The sequence below is a fragment of the Colobus angolensis genome, unplaced genomic scaffold (assembly GCF_000951035.1).
Source record: "Colobus angolensis palliatus isolate OR3802 unplaced genomic scaffold, Cang.pa_1.0 Scaffold22, whole genome shotgun sequence".
In the NCBI taxonomy this organism is placed as follows: Eukaryota; Metazoa; Chordata; class Mammalia; order Primates; family Cercopithecidae; genus Colobus; species Colobus angolensis.
Window position 1 is genome coordinate 5247529 of NW_012115377.1, and position 18575 is coordinate 5266103.

The 18575-nt window shown below is 50.4% G+C and overlaps 2 protein-coding genes and 1 pseudogene across 6 annotated transcripts in view; 1 reads left to right on the plus strand and 2 right to left on the minus strand.

The window, feature by feature from the left end:
• The window catches only part of CD209 (CD209 molecule), a 5729-nt gene extending 1701 nt beyond the window's left edge, over positions 1–4028 (minus strand). The window contains exons 1-6 of the mRNA XM_011943587.1: positions 3983–4028; positions 3760–3846; positions 2788–2871; positions 2352–2438; positions 1774–1925; positions 642–754 (exon numbers count right to left, since the gene is read on the minus strand). Coding sequence (XP_011798977.1) covers positions 642–754; positions 1774–1925; positions 2352–2438; positions 2788–2871; positions 3760–3846; positions 3983–4028 — 569 coding nt within the window. The remainder of the gene's footprint in view (positions 1–641; positions 755–1773; positions 1926–2351; positions 2439–2787; positions 2872–3759; positions 3847–3982) is intronic.
• Positions 4029–9494: 5466 nt separating this feature from the next.
• On the plus strand, positions 9495–10516 carry LOC105512916 (annotated as a pseudogene). The gene has a single exon (XR_001001927.1). The product of XR_001001927.1 is annotated as a U2 small nuclear ribonucleoprotein auxiliary factor 35 kDa subunit-related protein 2 pseudogene (transcript).
• Positions 10517–11127: 611 nt separating this feature from the next.
• LOC105512914 (CD209 antigen) lies at positions 11128–16360 on the minus strand. Of its 4 annotated transcripts, XM_011943584.1 has the most exons (8): positions 16203–16360; positions 16043–16102; positions 15152–15223; positions 14700–14776; positions 14414–14630; positions 13699–13850; positions 12866–12978; positions 11659–11860 (listed from the first exon to the last, which is right to left on the minus strand). In XM_011943584.1, the coding sequence occupies exons 1-8, from the start codon at positions 16246–16248 to the stop codon at positions 11659–11661; spliced, it is 939 nt and encodes a 312-aa protein (XP_011798974.1). In that variant the 5' UTR covers positions 16249–16360. The 4 variants fall into 4 exon arrangements, with proteins under 4 accessions (XP_011798976.1, XP_011798974.1, XP_011798973.1 ...); XM_011943586.1 differs by lacking the exon at positions 14414–14630 and having other exon boundaries at positions 11128–11860; positions 14690–14776; XM_011943583.1 differs by having other exon boundaries at positions 14276–14776.
• Between the last annotated feature and the right edge of the window lie 2215 nt (positions 16361–18575).

The window sequence follows — 18575 nt, forward strand, 5'->3', positions numbered from 1 at the left end:
ATAGGCGCCCACGACCACATCCGGCTACTTTTTGTATTTTTAGTAGAAACGGGGTTTCACCATGTTGGCCAGGCTGGTCTCGAACTCCTGGCCTCAGGTAACCCGCCAGAGCCAAGTGTCAGACAGCTAGGGACAGAACCTACCCCTGCAGAGCCTGCCGATATAGGATTCATACCTGCCAATCCTAAGCCGCCTTGCCTGGCCCTGTCTGTTCCTTCCCACGGAATCTATAATAAGGCTCTGGCTGGCAGTTGCCCCCTCTCTGTCTCATGACCCGCCTGGTGCTTCATCAGCTGTGATGCGTCCTCTCTCATAGGGATCTGTCAATATGACAAGCTACTCACAATGGCAGGTGTCTCCTGAGCTGGTGGCCTTACTAGACCTCAGACTTCCTATTAATACACTATATTTTAACACACCCACCCATGGGGTAAGCTCCTCCTGCAGCTCTGCTGGTGGAATTCTAGGCACCTGCCATGCTGTCTGCAGGTGAGTATGAAGACCACGTTCCTCAACTCAGTAAAACCCCCAGATTCTTGGATCTAGGGTGTCAGGGAGTTGGGGAGGATCCCCAGGGAAAGTTCAAGTCAGAGTTTCACGATTCCAGCCCCAGTAGATAGGGTGCCCCTTCTGAGATCTACCTGGTTGACAGCGGTGAGTCGTCCAGCCATTGCCACGTGTCTTCCTGATTCAGGTCTGAAAGTCCCATCCAGGCGAAGCGGTTACTTCTGGAAGACTGCAGCTGTAGGAAGTTCTGGAGGGTAGAGGAGGAGTCAGGAGGGAGCTCTGCTTCCCATTTTCCAGGTTCTGCCATCTCTTGGCAGGAAGTTCTGCTTGTAGGCTAACCTTCAGCCTTCCGGTACACTGGGTCCTGAGCCCCCTCGTGTCTGAGTCCCTCTCACATGTGTATCCCACGGCACATGTGTCCTGACGTGCACACATCCATGTGCAGCTGGCCTCTCCTCACACACTCTTGCTAACACTGCGTGTTTATCCATTTTATACATTCTGTGCATGTCTGCACACATTTACTCATAACTGGGCTTAATGTATTGGAGCCAGATCTAACCATTTCCTAATTGCTGGTCATGTGCATCTCCTTTCAGCCCTGCACTGAGTGACATCACATTGACAGCTTGAAATCAGCCACCTGGCCGGGCGCGGTGGCTCACGCCTGTAATCCCAGCACTTTGGGAGGCTGAGGCGGGCGGATCACGAGGTCAGGAGATCGAGACCATCCTGGCTAACACGGTGAAACCCCATCTCTACTAAAAATACAAAAAACTAGCCGGGCATGGTGGCGGGTGCCTGTAGTCCCAGCTACTTGGAGTCTGAGGTGGGAGAATGGCATGAACCCGGGAGGCGGAGCTTGCAGTGAGCTGAGACCGCGCCACTGCACTCCAGCCTGAGGGACAAAGCAAGACTCCGTCTCAAAAAAAAAAAAAGAAATCAGCCGCCATGGGAATATTTACACCAGGGAAATTGGCAGACATGACACATCAGGACTTCTTCCCCCAGAGAGCTGCTTGTTAACCACTTGTGGCATGCCTCTGGGGGTTACTTATAGTTTATATTTTCCCCAGAGCTTTCACACATATTCAGATTTGGTTTGTATCTGCTCTAAGGGTACCTGGGACTCCCTCATTCATATCCTTCTCCCATCTTTTTAAGTGGAGCAAAGCCTCTCTTCTGCAAAATCCTCTCTGAGTACCTCCTCCCTGGTTGGCCAGAAGCCATGCCCCAGGCCAGGATGGGGACCCCCACCAGGTGTACCTGCTCCTCAGCACTTTTGATGACGACGAGCTGGGCCCCCACTTCCTGGCAGGCGGTGATGGAGTCGTGCCAGTTCCTCTGGGAGTTCGATATGAAGTAACAGTTTCCTTGGAAGAATGTCCATTCCCAGGGACAGGGGCGGCACAGGCGTTCTGTTGGGGGAGGCTGATCAGGGCTGGGCTCAGATGAGGTTGTCCATATTCCTGTATCTGCCCAGCCTTCAAGGTCTTGAGAGTCGGAGCCCTTCCTTGACTGTCCACGCTGGGTGGACCATTCCTCTCCCCACTTCCTGAGACCCTCCCCCATCCCCATGAGAACCTGGGAGTCCTGGCCCCATCTCCCCCAGACTAGGAGGAGTCGGAGCTTTAGAGCACAGAACAGAAGGCAAGAGACTAGCTTGATTGAGTGCCTACCGTGTACCTGGCCCACTGAACACCAAGTGCAAGCATCGCTGTTAATCTGTGTTCTTATTTCACAGAGGAAGAAACTGAGGCTCACAGAGGGTTAGTGACTCAAGCAAAGTCACACACCGTGGAAACCCTCCCAGGCCCAAGGACCCCTGGCATCTGGCCACTCACCCACAGCAGCCTTCAGCTGGGACAGGTCCTGGGAGATCTCATCCTGCTTGGACTGCTCCTGCCCGTGGGAGCTGGGGTTCTTGGAGACTGGGACAAGGAAAGAAATTGCAATGATTAAACACCTGCTGTGTGCCACGCCCTACACTGTGCCCCTAAGGATGTCACTTCTGAGCTCAAAAATCTTGTTTAAATCCATTTTTGGATAAGGAAAACTGACACCCAGAGAAGGCAGCAGGGAAGGGACAGGAGAGCCTGTTCCCCTCCCCTCTCCTGCCCTGGAGATGAGAGTGGCCATGGGGAAAGGCCTCTGGAAACCCAAAGGGACAGAAGGCCAGCTTTTAGCCCTTCGTTCGTCTTGGAACTGGCCACCCCCGGCTGTGTCTACAGCAGAAGAACCAGGCCTGGGAGGCCAGGACTCTCAGAGCCAGCTGCTGACCTTGGACAAGGATGGCCACCAGCAGCCCAGTGAAGAGTGTGAAGAAGAGGAGCGGCAGCACCAGGGATGCATGGCCCAGACACCCTGCAGGAGAAAAGATTGCTTGGTTCCAGCATGCCATTGCCCAAGCCTCAGCCTGGCCCAGGGAAAGCCTGGCCACAGCCCCACCTCCCCAAATGGCAGGAGTGAAAGCCCCAGCCCCAACTCTCCACGTGGCAGGAGTCAAGTCCCCAGCCTCCACCTACCCAGGACCCAGGAGTGCAGGAACCCAGCCCTTACTTCCCAGGTCCCAGGAGTGAAGGCCCCAGCCCCCACCTCCCCAGCCCCCAGGAATCCAGGTCCCAGCCCCCACCTCCTTAGGATGCAGGAGTCCAGGACCCTGCTCCCACCTCTCCAGGATCCAGGAGTCCAGACCCCAGCCTCCACCTCCCTAGGACCCAGGAGTCCAGGAACCAAGCTCTCACCTCCCAGGTTCCAGGAGTGAAGCCCCCAGCCCTTACCTCCCCAGGACCCAGGAACCCAGCCCCCAGCCCCCACCTCCTCACATCCCAGGAGTCCAGACCGCAGCCTCTACCTCCCTAGGACCCAGGAGTCCAAGCCCCCAGGCCCCACCTCCCCAAGACCCAGGCCCATAACCCCCACCTCCCCAGGACTCCAAAACCCAGGTCCCAGCCTCCACCTCCTCAAGTCTCAGTAGTCCAGGCCCCAGCTCCTGCCTCCGTAGGACCCAGGAGTCCAGGCTCCAGCCCCCACCACCCCAGGCCCCAGGAATCCAGGTCTCAGCCCCCACTTCCCCAAGACCCAGCCTCTACCTCCTCATGGGGAGCCACTAGCTTCCCAGGACCCAGGAACTCAGGACCCAGCCTCCACCTCCCCAGGTTCCAGGAGTCCAGGCTCCAGCCACCTGCTCACCAGGACCCAGGAGTCTGGGAGGCTCTGTTCTCTCCTCCCTTCCAACTAACCCTTCTCTACCTGCTAAGCTCTTGTAGCCTCGAGTCTGTCGGAATCCAAAGTCTCTTGGAAAAAAATTCATACCGCTAGTTATCAGCTCTTCCTCTTCTAAATGGATAAATACAAACTCAGAGCCTCGGCAGGCTGAGGCCAGGGCTAGCCATCCCCTTCCCCACCCCAGGATCCCAAAGCACCCCAGGATCCTAGAGCACCCCAGGATCCCAGAGCCCCAGCTCAGCCTCACCCAGGAGGCCCAGCGGCTGCACCCTCGGTTCCTTGGAGTCACTCATGTTTCCCCCACCGTCCCTCAATTTCCAGAACTTCTGGGGACCACAATGCTTATTTCCCACCCCGCGATTCTCACTCCCTAAATCTCTTCTTACTGAGGAAGAAAAACAGGAAACTGGGTAGGGATATAACACCCGAAAGGCCAGTGGGAGGGGTCAGAGCATGAGATGGCCCTGACCTTGCAGGAATTTCAAGGAGCTCGTGGGGAATGGTCTGAGGCTGACAGGGAGAAGGATTCGTCCACTCCTTCCATAGCTGAGCTGCGTGTTGCTTTTAATGAAATCTAGTAAGTTCTAATGAAAAGTGACTTCGTTATACCCCTCCACCTAGGGCAGGGATGGACAGGCAGTACCCCTAGTTCCTGGAACCATCATCCTCCCTGACCACAGGCTTTGTTGCTGTGGTCTGCTGATGCCCTCATTTATGAGAATTTTTGCTGACTTTGGGAGCTGAGGCTGAATCAGAATTCCTTGCTTATTTGATGCCTATGATAGTCAAGCACTTTTCTAGTAAGTTTATAAACTCATTCACTTGAATCTTCCTACCCTATGATTTCTGTTTTGCAGATGGTAGATCATATGATTTCCGTTTTGCAGATGGGGGATACTAAAGCACAGTGAGGTTATATAACTGGCCCAAGGTCACACAGCTAGTAAATGGGACATCTGGGATTTGAACCCAGACAGCCTGCCTCAATGACAGTCAAAGACAGTTCACCAAAACACAGTCATGGCATCAAGGAGGAAATAAAATATTCATAACGGCTTTGAATTGTTCCCAAATTCCTAAATTTGGTTCTTTCCAAATTGGAACAACCTGTGTGGTCACCAGCATATATATATATATCGATATATATATATATATATCTCAGAAGTCCTAGCCAGAGCAATCAGGCAAGAGAAATAAATAAAAGGTATCCACACTGGAAAAGAAGTCAAACTACCTTTCTTCACTGATGACATGATTTTATACATGAAAAACCCTGAAGATTCCACCAAAAGGCTCCTGGAACTGATAAATGGCTTCAGTAAAGTATTCAGGATACAATATCAATGTACAAAAATCAATAGCATTTCTATACACCAGTAACATTCAAGCTGACAGCCAAATCAAGAAAGCAATTTCAGTCAGGTGCGGTGACTCATGCCTGTAATCTCAGCACTTTGGGAGGCCAAGGCGGGCAGATCACTTGAGGTTAGGAGTTTGAGACCAACCTGGCCAACATGGTGAAACGATGTCTCTACTAAAAACACAAAAATTAGCCCAGCGTGGTGGTGCATGCCTGTAATCCCAGCTGCTCAGGAGGCTGAGGCAGGAGACTCACTTGAACTAGGGAGGCGGAAGTTGCAGTGAGCTGAGATCACACCACTGCACTCCAGCCTGGGTGACAGAGCGAGACTCCATCTCAAGAGAAAAAAAAGGATACAATTCCATTTACAGTAGCCACACACACACAAAGATTATCTAGGAATGCATCTAACCACCGAGATGAAAGATCTCTACAAGGAGAACTACTAAACACTGCTGAAAGAAATCACAGATGGCACAAACAAATGAAGAAACATTCCATGCTTGACACGGTTTGGCTCTGTGTCTCTACGCAAATCTCACCTTGAATTGAAAGCATTTATGCAGCCAACAAATATGAAAAAAGCGCACCATCACTGGTCATTAGAGAAATGCAAATCAAAACCACAATGAGATACCATCTCATGCCAGTTAGAATGGCAATCGTTAAAAAGTCAGGAAACAACAGATGCTGGAGAGGATGTGGAGAAATAGGAACGCTTTTACACTGTTGGTGGGAGTGTAAATTAGTTCAATCATTGTGGAAGACAGTGTGGCGATTCCTCAAGGATCTAGAACCAGAAATACCATTTGACCCAGCAATCCCATTACTGGGTATATACCAAAGGATTATAAATCATTCTACTATAAAGACACATGCACACTTACGTTTATTGCAGCACTATTTACAATAGCAAAGACTTGGAACCAACCCAAATGTCCATCAATGATAGATTGGATAATGAAAATGTGGCACATATACACTGTGGAATACTATGCAACCGTAAAAAAAAGGATGAGTTCATATCCTTTGCAGGGACATGGATGAAGCTGGAAACCATCATTCTCAGCAAACTAACACAGGAACAGAAAACCAAACATCGCATGTTCTCACTCATAAGTGGGAGCTGAACAATGACAACACATGGACACAGGGAGGGGAACATCATACACCAGTGCCTGTTGGGGTTTGGGGGACAAGGAGAGGGGGAGTATTAAGACAAACACCTAATGCATGTGGGGCTTAAAACCTAGATAATGGGTTGATGGGCGCAGCAAACCACCATGGCACATGTATACCTATGTAACAAACCTGCACATTCTGCACATGTATCCCAGAACTTAAAGTAAAATAAAAATAAATTTAAAATAAGAAAGCAAAGGCCAGCCTTGGTGGCTTAGGCCTGTAATCCCAGCACTTTGCGAGGCTGAGGCAGGAGGACTGTTTGAGCCCAAGAGTTCCAGACCAGTCTGGGCAATACAGGGAGATCCCATCTCTACAAAGAATTTTTAAAATTACCTGAGCATGGTGGTGCATGCCTGAAGTCCCAGCTACTTAGGGGGTTGAGGTGGGAGGATCACTTGGGCTCAGGAGGTTGAGGCTGCAAGAAGCCCCGATTGTGTCCACTGCATTCCATCCTGGGTAACAGAGGGAAAGAAAACCCTGACCAAAAAAAAAAAAAAAAAAGAATTGAAAACAAGGACTCAAAAAGATAGTTGTACACTCATGTTCACAGCAACGTGATTCACAAGACCCCAAAGGTGGATGCAATCTGAGTGCCCATTGACAGAGGAAGGAATAAACAAGATGTGATATAACCATCCAGTGAAATATTACTTATCCTTTAAAAAGGAAGGACAGTGGCCAGATGCAATGGCTCACGTCTGTAATCCCAGCACTTTGGGAGGCCAAGGCGGGCAGATCACGAGGTCAAGAGTTCAAGATCAGCCTGGTCAATATGGTGAAACCTCATCTCTACTAAAAAAAAAAATACAAAAATTAGTCAGGCGTGGTGGTGCATGCCTGTAGTCCCAGCTACTCCGGAGGCTGAGGCAGGAGAATGGCATGAACCCAGGAGGCAGACACTGCAGTGAGCCGAGATCGCGCCACTGCACTCCAGCCTGAGCCACAGAGTGAGACTTCGTCTCAAAAAAAAAAAAAAAAAAAAAGGACATTTTGACACATGCTACAACATGATGAACCTTGAGGACAATATGCTAAGTGAAATACGCCAGTCATAATAAGACAAAGGCTGTATGAATCCATTCATATGGGTTCCCTAGAGTTGTCAGATTTATAGAGACAGAAAGTAGAATGGTGGGTGCCAGGGGCTGGGGAATAGGGAACAGGGAGTCAGTGTTTCCTGGGAACAGAGTTTCACCTGGGAAGATGAAAAAGTTTGTGAGATGAATGGTGGTGATGGTTGCACAACAACGTGAATCTACTTTGTAAAAGAAAATAAAATTTCATAGGCTGGGCACGGTGGCTCATGCCTGTAATCCCAGCACTTTGGGAGGCCAAGGCGGGTGGATCACCTGAAGTCAGGAGTTCAAGACCAGCCTGGCGAACGTGGTGAAACCTTGTCTCTACCAAAAATACAAAAAAACTGCCGAGCGTGGTGGCAGGTGCCTGTAATCCCAGCTACTCAAGAGGCTGAGGCAGGAGAACTGCTTGAACCCGGGAGGCAGAGGCTGCAGGCAGCTGAGATAGCATCACTGCCCTCCAGCCTGGGCAACAGAGTGAGACTCTGTCTCAAAAAAATAAAAAATAAAAATAAAAATCCTTTGGGCTCCACCTACTCCACAGATAGATTTTCAAAATTCTATTAAAGGATTTCCAAACAGATTTTAAAACAAACTTGACAAGCTCATTATTTGGAATATAATAAAGAGGTTATATTCTTTACTTGGGAATAGATAGCAAAGCTACAAGTGGGGACAGTAACCTCTTGAGATGGGAAGATGGGGACGGAATGAGCTTTAGTTTTCACTGTAGAGATTGATACGTTTTGGTTCCGTGTGCACACGTGACTTATTCCACAAGTAAATGAAAACCTTTAAAGCCAGAGTAGTTTCAAAAATCCTCCAAAAATTGCACAAGAATACCTGAGAACATTTTGATAGAGAAGAGCCATGACCAGGCAGGCCATAGTGGCTCATGCCTGTAAACTCAGCACTTTGGGAGGCTGAGGCAGGAGGATGAGTTGAGCCTGGGAGCTCAAGAACAGCATGGGCAACACAGTGAGACCCCATCTCTACAAAAAATTTTTAAAAAGTAGCTAGATATGGTGATGTACAAGTGTGGTCCCAGCTACTCAGGAGGCTGAGGTGGGAGGATCACTGGAGCCCATGAGGTCAAGGCTGCAGTAGGTCATGATTGCACCTCAGCACTTCGGCCTGGGTGACAGAACAAGACCTTGTCTCACACACAAAAAGAGCCATGCCTGGTAGTTATCAAAATATATTATAAGCTTGGCTTGGGTTTCCCCCAGTGCAGAGCTTGAGACAAGGATTTGGATATAAGTAGCTTATCTGGGAGGAGATTCCAAGAAGCACCAGCAGGGGATGGGGAGAATGAAGAGGAGCAGGTAGGGAAAGGAAAGAACCCAATACAAAGGCACCAATGAGCTGAAAAGGGCAACTGGGCCCAATTCCCCTGGGAGCCTCTGGGAGACGACACAGAACAAGCCTCACAGTTCCTCTGCCTGTTGAAGGTCAACTCTAAGTAAGACGGAATTTAGTTTATAAGCTGTTTATGAAGGAGCGTCTTTGGGATCAACATCAGTAGAAGGGAAGTGATGTTTGTGGGGTCTTATTTACACCAAAAAAAGTCTCTAATTCTAACACTAGCTTCCTGGAGTTAGCACCACATTCCACAAGTTAAAGGACTAGATCCCAAAAGACTGACCCCGCTTCAGATGCCAGGTGCAAAGACAGTGCCTTTACACTGTCTACCCACACTTATGCCAGGCTGGCAAAAAACTGGGGCTTCCGATAAGCCTATCTTAAGTTCAGTAATTTCCTAGAATTATTTAGAGAACTCAGGAAAACATTTTGCTTATGCTGTTGCTGAACTAAATTGGGTCAGTTCCCTGGCTCACAGTGGAAAATCAAACACTGAAGCACTGGGGTTTTGTAGAGAGAAAAATTTATTCCAAGGCAGCCAAGCAAAGCGACACCAGTCTGGTCCAAATGTGTCTCTCCAAGCTGGGGGCTGGGGCAGATTTTATACACAGAGGGTAGTGAGGCATGATGTGATTGGATCTTGTAATGAGGGGATTCAGGAGGCGTGATCTGATTGGATCATGCCCTGGAGTGATGCCAGGGCTCAATCTGATTGGATCACAGATCATGTCACGTGGTGTCCACTTCTTAACTCAGTCCCTGTTCCTCCCTCTGAGCACTTAGGTTCCGCCTGGATCTGTACACTTGGTTCATCTGGGCATGCCCAGGGTACGTAACTTGCAACCTGGGGGTCCACCGCAACTGAAAAACAACTCGCCATTTTATTACACAAAGTTGAACCAGAGTGGGCTGGATCTGCGGTTACAATGTTTACCAGTTTATTATAAAGGATACAACTAGAGGGGCGGGGCGGTGCTGGCAAGATGGCTGCGCCCGAGAAGATGACGTTTCCAGAGAAACCAAGCCACAGAAAGTACAGGCCCGCCCTGAAGAAGGAGAAACGAAAGAAACGCCGGCAGGAACTTGCTCCACTGAGGGACTCAGGACTCTCACTGAAGGAGGAGGACACTTTTATTGAAAACCAGCAACTAGAAAAGCTATGGGGAAGAGAGAGGCAAAGATTACATAAGGAGCAATTGCTGAGCAGAAGGCACAGGAAGAATTCAGAATAAAGAAGAGGAAGAGGCGGCCAGAAAACGGCAAGAACAAGAGCGAAAGTTAAAGGAACAATGGGAAGAACAGCAGAGGAAAGAGAAGAGGAGGAACAGAAACGACAGCAGAAGAAAGAAAAACAGGAAGCTGTCCAGAAGATGCTGGATCAGGCTGAAAATGAGTTGGAAAATGGCGCCACATGGCAAAACCCGGAACCCCGCCTTGGATTTCAGAGCCATGGAGAAGGATCGAGCTAATTGTCCCTTCTACAGTAAAACGGGAGCTTGCAGATTTAGAGATAGATGTTCACGTAAACATAATTTCCCAACATCCAGTCCTACCCTTCTTATTAAGAACATGTTTACAGCGTTTGGAATGGAGCAATGCAGGAGTGATGACTATGACCCCGACGCAAGCCTAGAGTACAGCAAGGAAGAAACCTACCAACAGTTCCTAGATTTCTATGAGAATGTGCTGCCTGAGTTCAAGAACGTGGGGAGAGGCCGGGCGCGGTGACTCAGGCCTGTAATCCCAACACTTTGGGAGGCTGAGGCGGGCGGATCACGAGGTCAAGAGATGGAGACCATCCTGGCCAACATGTTGAAACCCCGTCTCTACCAAAAATACAAAAATTAGCTGGGCGTGCACACCGCGCCCAGGAGAGGCACAGTTCACCAAGTAGAGGAAGAAATAGTGACTGCAGCAGGGGCCGGTGCAGCCGGAGCCAGAACTGCAGGAGCCTTCACAGCTGGAGCCAAAGTTCTCTAGGTCCCGAAGTCATGGCAGGAGGAGATCAGGTAGCAGAGACAGAACTATTCGGAGTCCCAAATCCAAATAAACCTGTTTTATTCTTACAAAATATAATAGGCCAGGCACGATAGTGCACACCTGTAATCCCAGCACTTTGAGAGGCCTAGGCGGGCAGATCTCGCGAGGTCAGGAGTTGGAGACCAGCCTGACCAACACGGAGAAACCCCATCTCTACTAAAAATACAAAAAATTAGCTGGGCCTGGTGGCACATGACTGTAATCCCAGCTACTCAGGAGGCTGAGGCAGGAGAATCACTTGAACCCTGGAGGCAGAGGTTGCAGTGAGCCAAGATCGCGCCATGGCACTCCAGCCTGAGCAACAAGAGTGAAACTCCATCTCGAAAAATAATAATACTAACATAAGGAATACAACTTAGAAACAGCCAAATGGAAGTCATGTATAAGACAAAGGAAGATGTGGGAGGTGGAAGGGGTTGTGTGGAGCCTCCATGCCCTCTCTGGGTGACATTGGTGGACTGGGGGAATTAATTGCCTGGTACTCCAGCCCGCAAAATGAGCTCTTGCAACCAGTAAGTCCCCAGTCAAAGGGGAGCAGGAGATGGTAGGTGGAAGTTGAACAGATTGTAGGTTTGCATATATGAGATAACGCCCCAGGGGACATAGAAGCTACACATGGCAACCCAAATATTCTGATCTCCAAAAGGAAGAGAGAGTGGATTCTTGGAACACAAGCCCACCCCCTCAAAGGCATCCCACACCAGCTCACTCATAAAGCTCCAAAGATGGGCCAGAAAAACAAGCTCTATACCACGGGAACTTGGAGGCATGACAAGAAGGACAGAATGTGGACCCAGCCTTCTAAAGGAGAAAGAACCTGACAGAGAATAGTCCCAGAGATTTTGTGAAGGTCGCAGGATGGAGAGAAGGAACTGTAGCTTAAAAGTGGGTGAAGTTCTGCTACTCAGGAGGGGGGTTAGGGGTGGTAGGGGCTGGGGAGATCAGCCGTTCTTCATCCCGGGAGCAGGAAGCCGCGGACTTTTTGCAGATCCAGAATTTGGCAAGATTACATTTGTCATCGTTCCAGCCATTGCCACTGAATTCTGCACAGTCTTCCTCCCCAATATTGTTGGGCTCTCCTTTGTTCCAATACTGCTTGAAGCTGCAAAGCCCATGCAGAATGTGAGCCTCTGTCCCGCACTCCCCCCGCCCCGGCTACAGGAGCTGTGTTTCTACCTTCTGTCATCTTGGTGCTTTAACATCTGCCCCTACGTGTTTATGCTGGACATGAACCCCTCTGCATACTTGATAATATGCCTGACTCACGGTGCCTTGGGTTCCTGCCTCTCTTCTCACAACCTGTCCTTGGGTGGATTCTACCTATTGAGCACGTGATTTTCTTTCTTTTCTTTTCTTTTTTTTTTTTTTTCTTTTGAGACGGGGTCTCGCTCTGTCGCCCGGGCTGGAGTGCAGTGGCCGGGATTACAGGCTTGAGCCACCGCGCCCGGCAGAGCGTGTGATTTTCAAATACAAACCAACCAATCTGAAGTCCACACCCCCAGCCACCTGCCTTACTGGGCTCTTGTACTCCAAGCCACTATCCTGTGCTGATCAACCTGAGGCCAAATGTTAGACAGCTAGGGGCAGCCCCTGTGCCCCAGGGCCCACAAATGCTTCATACTTCCCAATCCTAAGCCTGTTCACCTGGCCTTGACCTTTCTTTTCCATACAAACCATAATAAAGGCTCTGGCCCACAATCACGCCTCCCCACCACTCTGCCTCATAACAGACCCTGGTGCTTCCCCAGGTGGCCCCCAGCTGTGATGTGTCCTCTCTCTAGGGATCTGTGTATATGACAAGCTACTTACAATGGTAGGTGTCTCCTGAGCTGGTGGCCTTACTAGACCTCAGATTTCCTATTAATACACTATATTTTAACACACCCACCCACAGGGGTAAGCTCCTCCTGCAGCTCTGCTGGTGGAATTTTAGGCACCTGCTATGCTGTCTGGAGGTGGGTAAGAAGACCACCTTCCTCAACTCAGTAAAACTCCCAGATTCTTGGGTCTAGAGTGTCAGGGAGTTGGGGAGGATCCCCAGGGGAAGTTCAAGTCAGAGTTGCAGAGCCCCAGCCCCAGTGGATGGGATGCCCCTTCTGAGATCTACCTGGGCAACAGAGGTGAGCCATCCACCCATTGCCATGTGCCTTCCTGATTTAGGTCTGAAAGTCCCATCCAGGTGAAGCGGTTACTTCTGGAAGACTGCAGCTGTAGGAAGTTCTGGAGGGTAGAGGAGGAGTCAGGAGGGAGCTCTGCTTCCCATTTTCCAGGTTCTGTCTCCCCATCTCTTGGCAGGAAGTTCTGCTTGTAGGCTAACCTTCAGCCTTCCGGTACACTGGGTCCTGAGCCCCCTCGTGTCTGAGTCCCTCTCACATGTGTATCCCACAGCCCATGTGCCCTGATGTGCACACATCCCTGCACAGCTGGCCTCTCCTCACACACTCTTGCTAACACTGCGTGTTTATCCATTTTATACATTCTGTGCATGTCTGCACACATTTACTCATAACTGGGCTTAATGTATTGGAGCCAGATCCAACCATTTCCTAATTGCTGGTCATGCACATCTCCTTTCAGCTCTGCACTGAGTGACATCACATCGACAGCTTGAAATCAGCCGCCATGGGAATATTTACACCAGGGAAATTGGCAAACACGACGCATCAGGACTTCTTGCCCCAGAGAGCTGGTTGTTAACCACTTGTGGCATGCCTCTGGGGGTTACTTATAGTTTATATTTTCCCCAGAGCTTTCACACATGTTCAGATTTGGTTTGTATCTGCTCTAAGGGTACCTGGGACTCCCTCATTCACATCCTTCTCTTCCCATCTTTCCAAGTGGAACAAAACCCCTCTTCTGCAAAATCCTCTTTCAGCATCTCCTCCCCTGTTGGCCAGAAGCCATGCCCCAGGCCAGGATGGGGACCCCCACCAGGTGTACCTGCTCCTCAGCACTTTTGATGACAACGAGCTGGGCCCCCATTTCCTGGCAGGCGGTGATGGAGTCATGCCAGTTCCTCTGGGAGTTCGATATGAAGTAACAGTTTCCTTGGAAGAATGTCCATTCCCAGGGACAGGGGTGGCACAGGCGTTCTGTTGGGCGAGGCTGGTCAGGGCTGGGCTCAGATGAGGTTGTCCATATTCCTGTATCTGCCCAGCCTTCAAGGTCTTGAGAGTCGGAGCTCTTCCTTCACTGTCCACGCTGGGTGGACCATTCCCCTCCCCACTTCCCGAGACCCTCTCCAATTCCCATGAGAACCCAGGAGTCCTGGCCCCATCTCCTCCAGACTAGGAGAAGTCAGGGCTTTAGAACTTAGAACAGAAGGCAGGAGACTGGCTTAATTCAGTGCCTACTGTGCACCCGGCCCACTGTAAGCACCGAGTGCCATCATCACAGTTACCCTGTGTTCTCATTTCACAGATGAAGAAACTGTGGCTCAGACAGGGTCAGTGACAAGCAAACTCACACCACACAATGACCATCTCAGGCCCAAGGAGCCCCAGTTCCAGGAACTCACCCACTGCAGCCTTCAGCTGGATCAGCTCCTGGTAGATCTCCTGTTGCTTGGACCTGTCTGGCAACCCATCGACTGCAGCCTTCAGCTGGGTCAGCTTCTGGTAGATCTCCTGCTGCCTGGATTTCTCTGGGAGATCACCCACTGCAGCCTTCAGCCGGGTCAGCTCCTGGTAGATCTCCTGCTGCTTGGATTTCTCTGGAAGCTCACCCACTGCAGCCTTCAGCCGGGTCAGCTCCTGGTAGATCTCCTGCTGCTTGGATTTCTCTGGAAGCTCACCCACTGCAGCCTTCAGCCGGGTCAGCTCCTGGTAGATCTCCTGCAGCTTGGATTTCTCTGGGAGATCACCCACTGCAGCCTTCAGCCGGGTCAGCTCCTGGTAGATCTCTTGCTGCTTGGATTTCTCTGGGAGATCACCCACTGCAGCTTTAAGCTGGGTCAGATTCTGGTAGATCGCATCTTGTTTGGATTGTCCCTGACTTAGGGAGCTAGGGACTTTGGACACTGGTTCAAGAAAGAAAAGGAACTGCAATTATTAAACACCTACTGTGTGCCAAGCCCTGAACTGAGCCCCATAGGGACATCATTTGTGACAGCCAAGGTCTCCGTTAATGGCCTTTGAAGATGAGGAAAACTGACACCCGGAGAAGGCAGCACAGAAGGCCAAGGAGAGCCAGGTTCTTCCCCTCCTTCTCCTCCTCCTCCCTCTCCTCTCCTGCCCTAGAGTGGGGAGGAGCTGTGGGAGAGGCCCCTACAAACCCCCAGAGACAACACCTTGACTCTTAACCCCACCTCCCTCCCAGACTTGGCTGCCCCAGGCTGTGTCCACAGCCAAAAGCCAGGCCTGCGGACCCCAGACCCTCAGAACCTGCGCCTGACCTTGGACAAGGAGCCCAGCCAAGAGTGTGAAGGAGAGGAGTTGCAGCACCAGGGGGCCATGGCCAAGACACCCTGAGAGAGGATACATGCGTCAGCCTGCCAGTGTCCCCACCTGAGCCTGGCCCAGGGGGAGCCTGGCCTAAATCCCTCAGCACCCCAGGACTCAGGAACCCCAGCCCCAGACCCCTCCATTCCAACACCTGGGAATCCAGGCCCTAGCTCGCAGCCCCCCAGTACCCAGAAATCCCAGTCCCAGCCCCCTCCACTCCAACACCTGGGAATCCAGGCCCTAGCTCATACCTCCCCAGGACCCAGAAACCCCGTCCCCAGCCTACCCCTCCCCAGGTCCCAGGAACCAGGTACCTGGTTCCACCTCCCCAGGACCCAGGAATCCAGGCCCCAGCCTCTACATCCCCAGGTCCCTGGAACCCAGGCTCCCAGTCCCCACCTCTCCAGGACCCAGGAACCCAGGACCCAACTTTCCCCTCCCCAGGTCCCAGTAACCCAGGTACCTGCTCCCACCTCCCCAAGACCCAAGAATCTGGGTCCCAGCCCATACATCCCCAGGTCCCAGGAACCCAGGCCCAAGTGCCCACCTCCCCATGATCCAGGAGTCCAGGCCCAGGCCCCCACCTCTCCAGAACCCAAGAGTCTAGGCCCCTGACCCTACCTCCCCAGGACCCAAGAACCCAGAAGTCTTGTCCCCAGCCTCCACCTTCCCAGGAACCAGGAATTCAGGCCCCAAACTCAACCTCCCCAGTTCCCAGGAGTCCAGGCCCCCAGCCCCACATCCCCAGGACTCAAGAGTCCAGGCCCCAGCGTCCAGCTCCTCAGGACCCGGGAGTCCAGGAGTCTCTCTTTTCTCCTCCCAAGCTGCTAACTCCTCTCTACCTGCTAAGCTCTTGTAGCCTCGAGTCTGTCGGAATCCAACGCCTCCCAGCTGTTCCTCCTCTGAATGGATAGACGTGAACTCAGAGCCTGGGCAGGCTGGGGCCAGGGCTGGCCATCCCTTCCCCCTTCCCAGAATCCCAGTGTCCCAACCCAGCCTCACCCAGGAGGTCTAGCTGCTGCAGTCTTGGTTCCTTGGAGTCACTCATGTCACCCCACTCTCCCGCAGTGTCCAGAACTCCTGGGGGCCGGAACTTTTATTTCCCATCCTGTGATCTTTACTTCCTAAATCTAGACTCCTACAGGAAGAGAAACAGGAAGTTGGGTAGGTATCTGTCACCCAAAAGGCTAGTGGAAAGGATCAGAGCATGAGATGGGCCGGATCTTTCAAGAATTTCAGGGAGTGGGTGGGTGATGGTTTGGGGTTGACAGGGAGAAGTACTGGTCCACTCATGGATGGCTGAGCAGTGGGATGCTTTTAATGAAATCTGATAAATTGTAAGAGAAAGCTACTGTGTTACACCCCCTCTACCTAGGGCAGGGGTGGGCAGGTAGCACCCCCAGTTCCTGGAAGCACTGTCCCTTGTGACCTCCTGGCTTTCCTGCCTTGAGCTGCTGCCGTCCTCATTTTCAGGAATTCTTGCTGACTTTGGGAGTTGGGGCAGAATCATAATTGATTGTTTATTTAATGCTTAGGATAGTCAGGTACTTTTCCAACAGCTTTATAAACTCATTCATTTAATGTTCCTACCCTTCAGTAGATCATATGACCTCCATTATACAGATGGGGAAACTGAGGAGGCACTGCAAGTTTAGCTGACCGGCCCAAGGTCACACAGCTGGTAAATGGTGTGGTTGAGACTTGAACCCAGACAGTCTGCCTCCACAGTGCATGCTGTTAACCAAAGAGTGAAACAGTATCAAAGAGGAAAGAAAAGATCCATAACAGCTTTATTTAGAATGATCTGAAATTGGAATAAACCCTGTGCCCACCAGCAGGTGAATGATAAAAAATATAATGGCATATTTAGAGATTGGAATACTATACAGCAATGAAAAAGCTAAGTACTGATACATTTAATAACATAGAATAAATCTCACAAAACAGGAAAAGGACCAAGACAGAGTGAGTACACACTGTAAGATTTGATTTTATGTGACTTTCGAGAACAGGCAGAACTAACCTTTGAAGGAGACTCAGAATGGGAATTATCAGGAAGGAAGCAGTGGAGATTGACAATGGAGTTTCTGTATGCTGGAAATGTTCTATATTTTGATCATAGAGATGTGCATTTACCACATATGTGTTAAAAACCTCAATGTAAAGATGGAAAATACCTATATGTATCATAATCAAATAGTGGTTTTGACCTGATCTTTACTTTGTATTCTTAAAATGTTTTAATTTTAGAATAATTTTGAGTTTATAGCGAAGTTGCAAATGTAGGAAAGAGATTTCCCATACATAAATTCCTCACCTCAGGATCCCCAGTGTGAACCCAGTTTCTCCTAATGGTAACATTTCAAATGGTAATGAGGTAGGAAACTGATAGAACTTGTTTTCTGACCACAACCCTGCAGACCTATACAGAATCTGGTCCAGATGAGATGATGTGTAAAAACCAGCAGGAACCAGCAGATGGCAACAAAAGCAATCCCTGGCTGCCTCATTGCTCGTGGGTATAAGATGCTCCCACCAGTGCCCTGACTATTTACCAATGCCATGGCAACGACCCAGAAGTTACCACCTCTTTCCACGGAAACAACCTGGATGTTGCTGCCCTTTTCCTAGAAACTTCTAAAGAAACTGCCCCTCAATTTGCATTGACCCACCCCTTAACTGGCATATAACTGAAAGTGAGTTGACATGAGTATAACTACAGTTGCCAAGAGCTTGTATGTTGTTGACTCTGGGTGCACTGCCTATGAGTTAGCCCTGCTTCACAAGGAGCAGTACCATTACATAAAAAACCTCTGTCTAAGGCCAGGTGCAGTGGCTCACGCCTGTAATCCTAGCACTTTGGGAGGCCGAGGTGGGTGGATCACAAGGTCAGGAGTTCCAGACCCTCCTGGCTACATGGTGAAACTCCATCTCTATTAAAAATACAAAAAATTAGCCAGGTGTGGCACGTGTCTGTAGTCCCAGCTACTCGGGGGGCTGAGGCGGAAGAATTGCTTGAACCTGGGAGGCTGAGGTTGCAGTGAGCCAAGATTGCAACACTGCACTCCAACCTGGGCAACAGAGTGAGACTCCATCTCAAAAACAAACAAACAAACAAGAAAACGGTGGCTCATGCCTGTAATCCCAGTACTTTAGGAGGCCAAGACGGGCACCTGAGGTCAGGAGTTCGAGACCAGCCTGACCAACATGGAGAAACCCCATCTCTACTAAAAATACAGAATTAGCCAGGCATGGTGGCTGATGCCTGTAATCCCAGCCACTCGAGAGGCTGAGGCAGGAGAATCACTTGAACCTGGGAGGCAGAGGTTGCGGTGAGCCAAGATTGTGCCATTGCATTCCAGCCTGGGCAACAAG